Below are 9,990 nucleotides of genomic sequence, written 5' to 3' on the forward strand. Positions count from 1 at the left end.
TAGTTAAAAGGCCCGGCCTGGTCCCAGGGCGCGGCGCGGCCATGCCAGGCGCAGGGAGGTCTGGCCAGCGTGTTACCCTGGGGGGCCACGCCTCGTCGGCCTGCAGCTTTCCCTCTCCTGCTGCTGGGCTTTCAGCTGCCACAGCACCGTGTCCTCCTCTGACTTCAGCCTCCCTGGGGATTACCTGCTTGCGGGCCTGTTTCCTCTCCACGGTGACTACCTAGGGGTGAGACGCAGACCCACAGTGACCTTCTGTGACAGGTGAGTGAGGGGTCAGCAGAACTGTCACCTAGGGGGGCCCATGCCTATGGGGCCCTCTGCCAGCCCCCCCTCAGCAAGACCCTGCCAGTTCTGCCTCTGGGGTGACCGTCTGAGCTGCCTTCAGTCTCTACCCAAGCTGCAGGCGCCACCTTCAAGCGCTAGCTAGCCCCTTCCCTGGCACCTTGTAATACAGTTTCCACTTTGTAATATGTCCTTTTGCCCTGGCTGTTAGAGTCCTTTGTCTTTTAATTCCATGCCAGTTGTTTCCTGGCTTTGTGACGTAACTAGATGGCAAGGATTAAGCAAGCGTGGTCTTTCCCCTCCTCCGTCTCCTCCGTCTCCTCCCCCACCCCATTCCTCCCCAAGTTCACACTCCTTAGTCTCCCAGACGGCAAGTACGGTTCTCCAGGGGAGGCTTCCCCACTACGTGGGGACACATAGCAGTAGATGCTTCAGGAGCTTAGCAAAGATAAATTAGGTTGGTGTCTTCATGAAGTCAACAGTCTAGGTAGAAAAAACAACGGCCTTTCTTATAAAGAAGATAGTTGCTTGCCATCCATACAAGCATTAGATTTGGGCAGTTTGAAGATGTATCACGGCTCAGCAGTAGGATGCCCGAAACATGAAGCACACCTGACAGCTAGCCCAGGAGGAAGGTTCTGGAAAGCCTGGCGCAGGAGGACTGGCCCAAAGAGCTACAGGTGGGAGCTTGGGAAGAAAAGACTTGAGGGAGGAGGAGACATATGAAAACTGGCTTCAGATAACTGAAGGGCTGTCACGGGCAGGAGGTACTGCATTTCCTTCCAGTGACTCAAGGACAGAAGTGATCGGAACGATGGGAGAGCCTAGCAACAAGCAGAGAGGCTGGGAAATGGAACAGGCTGGCACACTCTCCAAGCGGGGCTGGGCTGAATCATGTCCCCAGTGAGCCCTTGTCGGTGTTTCCCAGAGAGGCCATGAGGAACACAGGCCCTCATCACAGGCACGAGTGTCCCAGTGAAAAGTACTAGTTAAACAAGGTTAAGCACGGACTGTGGTTAATTTCATGTGTCAACTTGGCTAGGGCCTGGTGCCCAGATGTTTGGTTAAACACCAGTCTAGATGTTGCTGTGAAGGTATTTTTAGACGTGGTTAATATTTACCTATTTTTCTTTAAGATTTTTTTTTTATATATATATTTTTTTAATTTTATTCATTTATTCACTTATCCATGGCTGTGTTGGGTCTTCGTTTTTTTTGTGCGAGGGCCTTCTCTAGTTGCAGCAAGCGGGGGCCACTCTTCATCGCAGTGTGCCGGCCTCTCACTATCGTGGCCTCTCTTGTTGCGGAGCACAGGCTCCAGAAGCGCAGGCTCAGTAATTGTGGCTCACGGGCCCAGTTGCTCCGCGGCATGTGGGATCCTCCCAGACCAGGGCTCGAACCCATGTCCCCTGCATTGACAGGCAGATTCTCAGCCACTGCGCCACCAGGGAAGCCCTAACATTTTTTTGATGTGGACCATTTTTAAAGTCTTTACTGAATTTGTTACAATATTGCTTCTGTTTTACGTTTTGGTTTTTTTGGCTGCGAGGCATGTGGCATATTAGCTCCCAGCCAGGGATCGAACCCACACCCACTGCACTGGAAGGTGAAGTCTTAACCACTGGACCACCAGAGAATTCCCATAGACGTGGTTAACATTTATTTTTTTTTATTTTTTATTTTTTTTGACATGATGCTTATCCAGGTATTTTACATGCACCATTGGGAATTTGGTTTTTGGTTTTTTTTTTTAATTATTAGTACCTTTAATTATTATTAATTAATTAATTAATTTTTGGCTGTGTTGGGTCTTCGTTTCTGTGCGAGGGCTTTCTCTAGTTGTGGCGAGCGGGGGCCACTCTTCATCGCGGTGCGTGGGCCTCTCACTATCGCGGCCTCTCTCGTTGCGGAGCACAGGCTCCAGACGCGCAGGCTCAGTATTTGTGGCTCACGGGCCTAGCCGCTCCACGGCATGTGGGATCCTCCCAGACCAGGGCTCGAACCCGTGTCCCCTGCATTGGCAGGCAGATTCTCAACCACTGCGCCACCAGGGAAGCCCGTGGTTAACATTTAAATCAATAGACTGAGTAAAGCAGATTGCCCTCCATCATGTAGGTGGGCCTCATCCAAACAGTTGAAGACCTTAAGAGAAAAGATGGAGGTCCCCGGAAAAGAAAAGAACTCCACCTTCAGCCTCAACTGCAAAATAAAGTCTCGTGGGATTTTCTAGCCTGCCCTGCAAATCCCAGACTAGCCAGCCCCCATAATCCCATGAGCTAATTCCTTAAAATAAACCTCTCTTGTTTGCTCTCTCTCTCACTCTGTCTCCCTCTCTCCCTCTCTCTCTCTCTCTCTCTGTGTATATATATGTATCTCATCTTGGTTCTGTTTCTCTGGAGAACCCTGACTAATATAGCAGGTTTCTCTCCTACGGGACTTGGGAGCCTTTCAGGGCTAACATGCTTATTGGGGGGGAGCGGGCATGGTATATGTATTTCTCCAATTTGTCCCCTACCTCTCTGAAGGCCTTTCAACAGAACTGTGTGTGCCACAGGGTCCACACTGAGGTCATGGTTGTAGGGGGCTGAACAGATGGCCTCAGAGGTTCTTTTCTACCCCCCAAGCCTGGGGTTCCAGGAGACCAGAGGGTCTCAGCAGGGCCTTTTGCCCTTTTCAGCTCTCAGCCTGGCTTTCCCTACAGGCCCAACACCTTCAACGGCCACGGCTACCACCTCTTCCAGGCCATGCAGTTTGGCATCGAGGAGATAAACAACTCCACCGCTCTGCTGCCCAACGTCACCCTGGGGTACAAGCCGTATGACGGGTGCTCGGAGTCAGCCAACGTGTTTGCCACGCTGAGCACGCCAGGGACGCACGACGTGGAGAGCCAAGGAGACCCTGCCCACTACTCCCCCGCGATTGTGGCGGTGATTGGGCCCGATGCCAGCAGCCATGTTGCCACCACTGCAGCCCTGCTGAGCCCCTTCCTGGTGCCCCTGATAAGCTGGCGCCCTGGCAGTTCACTCATCTCCCCTCCTGCCAAGTCCAGTGTGGGCTGGGGTGGGTGGGCAGGAGCTGCCGTGCCTGAGGCCAGCCTGGACTCCTGGGCCTCCTGGGCGGTCACTGCTTGTTAGTCACCTGCCTGGCATTCCTTCCTGTCCAAGCGCCGCTTCCAGGTCTCCCTGCCTCAGTGCTCACTGGAAAATCCATTCTCCTTGGAAACTTCTGCCCTTCTTTCTCCTCCCGCTGTCCTATCACCTTTGTGCAGAACTGAACACCCTTCGTTTCCCAACCCCCCAGACTCAGGCTCAGAGGTGTGGCATCTGTCCCTGTGCGGGCCAGTCCCGTCCCTCCCCTCCTCTGCTCGTCGACCTCTCCCTGGGCCTCCTCCTCCACCTACACGCTTGCCCTGTCCTCCTCTATCCTCCAGGCACTTCTCCTCTCGGACCTGGCTGACTCTGCCCCGCTTCCATGCAGACTTCTCCGCAGAGTCCTCTCTTCCTGTTTGCTTCTCCCTTTTTGCCTTTACTCCTCCCTCCGCTGCCCTGGACTCTGCCCTTCTAGCCGGCGCTGGAAGGTGCAGGCTGGGTAGGGATTGGACGTGGTTCAGGTGGCCAGCCTGGAGGTGGAATCCTACACCTCACCGTCTTGCTCAGGTGGGCTGGTGCAGGGCCTGGTAGGTGGCCTTTAATCCATTTGATCTTTTTTTTTTTTTTTTTTGGCCCCATGCTGCTCAGCATGCGGGATCTTAGCTCCCCGACCAGGGAATCAAACCCGTGCCCCCTGCATTGAGAGCGTGGAGTCTTAACCGCTGGACGGCCAGGGATGTCCCTCCATTTGACCATTTTGACACTTTCCCTCAGCATTTATGACCCTTTCACTTGGGGCACTTCTTTCTTGGTCTCCTTTAGAGAATTCTGCCCCCCGCCCCCCATCTCCTCTGAGAAGGCGGTGACTCCCTAGGGCAGACCCCTCCCCTTCCCAGGCAGGCCGAGGCCCGGGCTGAAATTCCTGTCTCCACCTTCCTTCTGACTCCTGAGCACCCGCCTTATTTCCAGATGCTCGCCCAGCGCCCAGCGTCTCCACTTCATGGACCCAGCAGGCCCCCAGATGAACTTCCCTCCCCACGTAACACAAGCCTCTTGTCTTCCTGCATCCCCTCCCCGGCCCATCTGGCAGAGCGACTGTCTCTAAGGAAGCCAGAAACCCTGCAGTCCTACCTGCACTCCCTTCCCTGCCCCGACTCTTTAGCTCATCTCCACGGCCTCTGCCGGGGGTCGGTGAGGGAGGGGGCCCTCACCGCTGCCAGCTCTGTCCCTTCTTATCTATGGCCACTGCCGCAGCTTTAACTGACCGCCCTCCCCTCTCATCTAGATGATTCCATCAGGTCCTAGTAGTTCTCCGTGACTCTGGCCTTGAGCCTTTTTTTTGTTGTTGTTAGTTCCCTGACCAGGGATTGAACTTGTGCCCTTAGCAGTGAAAGCTCGGCGTTCTAACCACTGGATAGCCAGGGAATTCCCCTGGCCTTGAGCCTTTTTAAACACGTTCCTCACTGATCAGAGATACACTCCTAAAACACAAGTCTGATGTCACTTCGCTGCCTAAACCCTGAGGCCTTGGGATAAAGCCCCAGCCCCAAAGCATGGGGGGCTAAGGCTTCCCACCCTGACCAGACACACCTGCTCAGGCTCTCTTTCTTCCTGGATCTGACCTCCAGCCAAGTGGAAGTCCCTGAAGGGCCCCACGCACGTACCGTTTCGCTCCCTGCATGCGGTTGTGGTCCCTTTGTCCACAGGACAGATTCCCATTCTTCTCCCAGAAGTCTCCCTGGGGACCTGCTCCCTACCTGACGTGTAACCTGTTAGCCTCGTGTGTCAAGTGGTGCTCTGCTTGAGACCATGGGCCAGGATGTCTCCATTCTCCCCGTGTCCCCGCGCCCAGCACAGGGCTGGCACTGGGGGGCCCTCACTCGAGGCTGATGCCACTGAACTTGCTGAACTGAACCCCACAGGTCAGCTATGATGCCAGCAGCGTGATGCTTGGCGTGAAGCGGCTCTACCCCTCTTTTCTGCGCACCATCCCAAGTGATGAGCACCAGGTGGAGATCTTGATGCTGCCGTTGCGGAGGTTCGGGTGGGTCTGGATCTCCATGGTGGGCAGCTAGGGGTGCAGGCACTGGAGGACCAGGCCACCCAGCAGGGCATCCGCGTTGCCTGCAAAGACATTGTGCCTTTCTCTGCCCAGCCGGGCGATGAGAGGACGCAGAGCATGATGCGCTGCCTGGCCCAAGCGAGGACCACGGTCGTGGTCGTTTTCTCCGGCAGGCAGCTGGCCAGGGTGTTCTTTGAGTCCGTGGTGCTGGCCAAGCTGACTGCCAAGGTGTGGGTCGCCTCAGAAGACTGGGCCATCTCCAGACACATCAGCAGTGTGCCTGGGATCTGGGGCATCGGCACAGTGCTGGGCGTGGCCATCCCACAGAGGCGTGTCCCTGGCCTGAAGGAGTTTGAAGAGGCCTATGTCAGGGCAGACAAAGGAGCCCTTGCGCCTTGCCTCAGGGGCTCCTGGTGCAGCAGCAAGCAGCTCTGCAGAGAGTGCTGGGCTTCCACGGCACAGAAGATGCCCACACTTGGAGCATTCTCCATGGGCTCCGCCTACAACGTGTACCAGGCTGTCTATGCCGTGGCTCACAGCCTCCACCAGCTCCTGGGCTGCGCCTCTGGAGTCTGTTCCAGAGGCTGGGTCTACCCCTGGCAGGTAAGGCACTTAACCTGCCACTGGCACCCTATATCAGGGTGCTTTCCTGAGGCAAGCGGAGCGGTTCCTCTTCGGCTACCCTGAATGCAAGGGGTGGGGGGCAAAGGCCCCCGACTGGAGGCTGATCCCGTCTCTGAGGCTCGTGTTCGTCTTCTGTTCTCTGAACTGTGGCCCCTCCCACCCACCATGCCTCAGATCCAGGGCTTGAAACCTCTGCAGAGGGCTCCTTTGTTCGAGACTTCCTCTCACTCAGGAGGCTGGATAGGAGGGTGAAGGGGCCTCCTAGGAGGGGAGAGGGCCTGAGGAAGGGACCAGAACTTCTAGATGGGCTGAAACCACCCAGATAGAAGCTCAGCAAGGCCCCATGAACTTGCTTCCTGAGCCGTCTGGGTCCCGGTGGGTCCTGGAGGAGCAGCCTGTGTCAGCTATGGCAGCGCCGTTATCCCTGTTTGTTTCAGCTTCTGGAGCAGATCCGCAAGGTGAATTTCCTTTTACACAAGGACATTGTGACATTTAATGACAATGGCGACCCCCTCAGCAGTTATAACATAATTGCCTGGGACTGGAGTGGCCCCAACTGGACCTTCAGGGTCATCGGCTCCTCCTTGTGGTCTCCAGTTTGGCTAGACATAAATACGATCAAAATCCGGTGGCATGGAAAGGACAACCAGGTAACGGGGACATGGTCACTCACCAGGTGACTGCCTGACAGGCAGCCTGGAGCACGGGGACAATGCTGACACAGAGCAGGAGAGGGGATCCCAGGTATCAGGCCGCTATGACTCTCCCCAGCCCTGCCAGGGAAGCTCCACGGGCTCACAGACAGACGCCCGGTCGTCGCTGGTTCACACAACCAGGGGCTCTGCCCTGGGAGTAATCTGCGAAGGTGGATGCCCAGAGATCCAGTTTTCCATCCTAAGAGCGAGTGTCCCTTGAGCTGGGCCCCTCCGCATGGTTGCAGAACACCTGTGGCTTCTTGCAGGTGCCTCAGTCTGTGTGTTCCAGAGACTGTCCTGAAGGGCACCAGAGAGTGATCATGGGTTTCCACCACTGCTGCTTCGAGTGTGTGCTCTGTGAGGCCGGGACCTTCCTCAACAAGAGTGGTGAGTGACCCAGTGATGAGTGGGCGAATCATCCAGCACTCCTAGGGTCTGTAGAGCAGATGAATGGACCTCCCTTGGGCCACACATGTGCAGAACCAGGACCCTGGTCACTTTGCTGCCAGTTAGGGACAGGTTGGGGGACACCTTCCATCAGACTGAATTCTGATCAAGCAGAAAGAAACAAGCAGTTGAAGTCCTCATATATAGCTGAATTCTTTCTTTCTTTCTTTCTTTCTTTCTTTCTTTCTTTCTTTCTTTCTTTCTTTCTTTCTTTCTTTCGTTTTTGGCTGCATTGTGTCTTAGTTGTGGCATGCAGGATCTTTCGTTGTGGCCCATGGGCTTCTCTCTAGTTGTGGCATGTGGGCTCAGTGGTTGCAGCATGTGGGCTTAGTTGCCCTGCAGCATGTGGGATCTTAGTTCCCTGACCAGGGATCAAACCCGTGTTCCCTGCATTGGAAGGCGGATTCTTAACCACTGGACCACCAGGGAAGTCCCTACCTGAGTTCTTTATTAGAGAGCTCCCAACCCAATGCCTACAGAGGCAATTTCATCCTAAATTCAACATATATTTTTAAAAAATATTTATTTATTTGGCTGCACTGGGTCTTAGTTGCAGCACATGGGATCTTCGTTGCCGTGTGCAGGATCTCTACTTGTGGCATGTGGGATCTTTTAGTTGCGGCATGCGGGCTCTTAGTTGTGGCCTGCAGGATCTAGTTCCCTGACCTGGGATCGAACCCAGGCCCCCTGCATTGGGAGCTCAGAATCTTAACCACTGGACCACCAGGGAAGTCCCCCTAAATTCAACCTCTTTATCCAAACAGATGTGGCTATCATTCCCTTTGTGCCCTCCCATGTTATCTGTATGAAGTCCCTTCTGTTGTCCATGCCAGTGACAGCTGACACCTTGAAGAGCTTGGCCTGAATGCAGATACTAGCACGTCTGCAGAAGGACAAAAAGCATACTCTACCCAGTGATGCAAGGTCAAGACCGGAGAGCAAACGGAGGTAGCTAAGGGCTCAGCCCAGAACTGGACTCCAGGGGCCACGTGCCTTCCTTTTACTGTCTCTGCGGGCGTGGGAATGTATCTCTTCTATCCTGAGAGAGTCAACTCAGAGAAACCACAGAGCGGCAGCTCAGGCAGGTGGATTTGGCTAGTGGGAGTGCTGGGGAGAGATGAAAAGACCCTTCCTTTGGGGCTGGATGCTCCCATTGGATCATAGCCTCAAGGTTATGTGGGTTAAGGCCCTCTCTACGACCTCTTGGTTTGCAAACCCCTTCGGGGTTTCATGGGATCATGAGCCATACAGCACCGACCCAAGTGTCTCCACAATCTGTAATTAACACAGGCATGTTGAGGAAACACTTGGCCTGGGGGCCCTCACTCAGGGCTACCCCATCTTGCTGTGCCTGGCAGAGCCCAGCTCCTGTGCTACAGCCCTCCCAGAACCTTGCGGGCTTGCACGGCCTCCCTTCCCTTCCCCATTCCTGCTATGCTTACCCGGCTCTCAGGAACCCTCTCTGCCTTCCCTTCCAGACCCCTACAGCTGCCAACCTTGTGGGAGAGAAGAGTGGGCACCTGAGAGAAGCCAGACCTGCTTCCCATGCACCGTGGTGTTTCTGACTTGGCATGAGCCCATGTCTTGGGTGCTCCTGGCAGCTAATACGCTGCTGCTGCTGCTGGGGGCTGGGATTGCTGGCCTGTTTGCCTGGCACCTAGACACGCCTGTGGTGAGATTGGCTGGAGGCCGGCTGTGCTTCCTCATGCTGGGCTCCCTGGCGGGGGGCAGCTGTGGCCACTATGGCTTCTTTGGGGAGCCCACGCTGCCCACATGCCTGCTGCGCAAAGGCCTCTTTGCCCTTGGTTTTGCCATCTTCCTGTCCTGCCTGACGATCTGCTCCTTCCGACTTGTGTTCATCTTCCAGTTTTCTGCCAAGGTACCCACCTTCTTCCATGTGTGGGTCCAAAACCACGGTGCTGGCCTGTTTGTGGTGATCAGCTCAACAACCCAGCTGCTTATCTGTCTAATGTGGCTTGCAGTGTGGACCCCACTGCCCACCAGGGAATACCAGCCCTTCCCTCAGCTGGTGGTGCTTGACTGCACAGAGGCTGACTCACTGGGCTTCATGCTGGCTTTCGCCTACAATGGCCTCCTCTAGGTCAGCGCCTTTGCCTGCAGCAGCCTGCTCCTCGACTTCGTGTCCTGGATCGCCTTCTTCACCATGGCCAGTGTCTACCAGGGCAAGTACCTGCCCGCGGTCAACGTGCTGGCCATGCTGAGCAGCCTGAGTGGCGGCTTCAGCGGTTATTTCCTCCCCAAGTGCTATGTGATCCTGTGCCGCCCAGATCTCAACAGCACCGAGCACCTCCAGGCCTCCACCCAGGACTACACCAGGCGCTGTGGCTCCACCTGACCAGTGGGTCGGGCAGGGTCAAGCCGGGGCAGGGTGAACTGGAAGTCTCCACTGCTCTCAGGGTTGAAGGTGGAATGGGGCGCCCAGGAAGCCTCTGGGCTCCTCAGCCTTGGCTTGGGAAGTGTAAGCCCACGGGAGAGCTCAGTCCGGGCTGCGCTGGCTGCCAACAAAGAGGTGAAATGTGCGTCTTGGCTGTGCTTCCTCTCTGGGGCGAGGGTAGGGCGCTGTCTCTTCAAGCCTGAGGGCGCTGCGCGGCCGGGCTAACCGCAGCCGGAACCTCGGGACTCCGAGCCGGGAGTAGACTCAAAGTCCAGCTTGGCGTTGCTAGGCAACCCCAGGAGGCGGGCCCAGCGCCGAGGGAACGGAGCTGGCCCCGCCTTTCCCTGCTCCCCATTGGCTGGTATCTACGTGGTACCGCCTCCAGGGGCCGGAGGT

At 55.8% G+C, this 9,990-nt stretch overlaps 1 protein-coding gene across 1 annotated transcript; it reads left to right on the forward strand.

The window, feature by feature from the left end:
• Positions 1-94: 94 nt before the first annotated feature.
• Positions 95-9,555, forward strand: TAS1R1 (taste 1 receptor member 1). Its single transcript, XM_068537711.1, is given in 7 exon segments — positions 95-261; positions 2,984-3,289; positions 5,299-5,432; positions 5,435-6,036; positions 6,495-6,707; positions 7,019-7,139; positions 8,678-9,555. Coding segments are annotated over 6 exon segments (2,211 nt in total). The 5' UTR covers positions 95-261; positions 2,984-3,026.
• Positions 9,556-9,990: the final 435 nt, after the last annotated feature.

The sequence above is a fragment of the Eschrichtius robustus genome, chromosome 3 (assembly GCF_028021215.1).
Source record: "Eschrichtius robustus isolate mEscRob2 chromosome 3, mEscRob2.pri, whole genome shotgun sequence".
NCBI classification, from domain to species: domain Eukaryota; kingdom Metazoa; phylum Chordata; class Mammalia; order Artiodactyla; family Eschrichtiidae; genus Eschrichtius; species Eschrichtius robustus.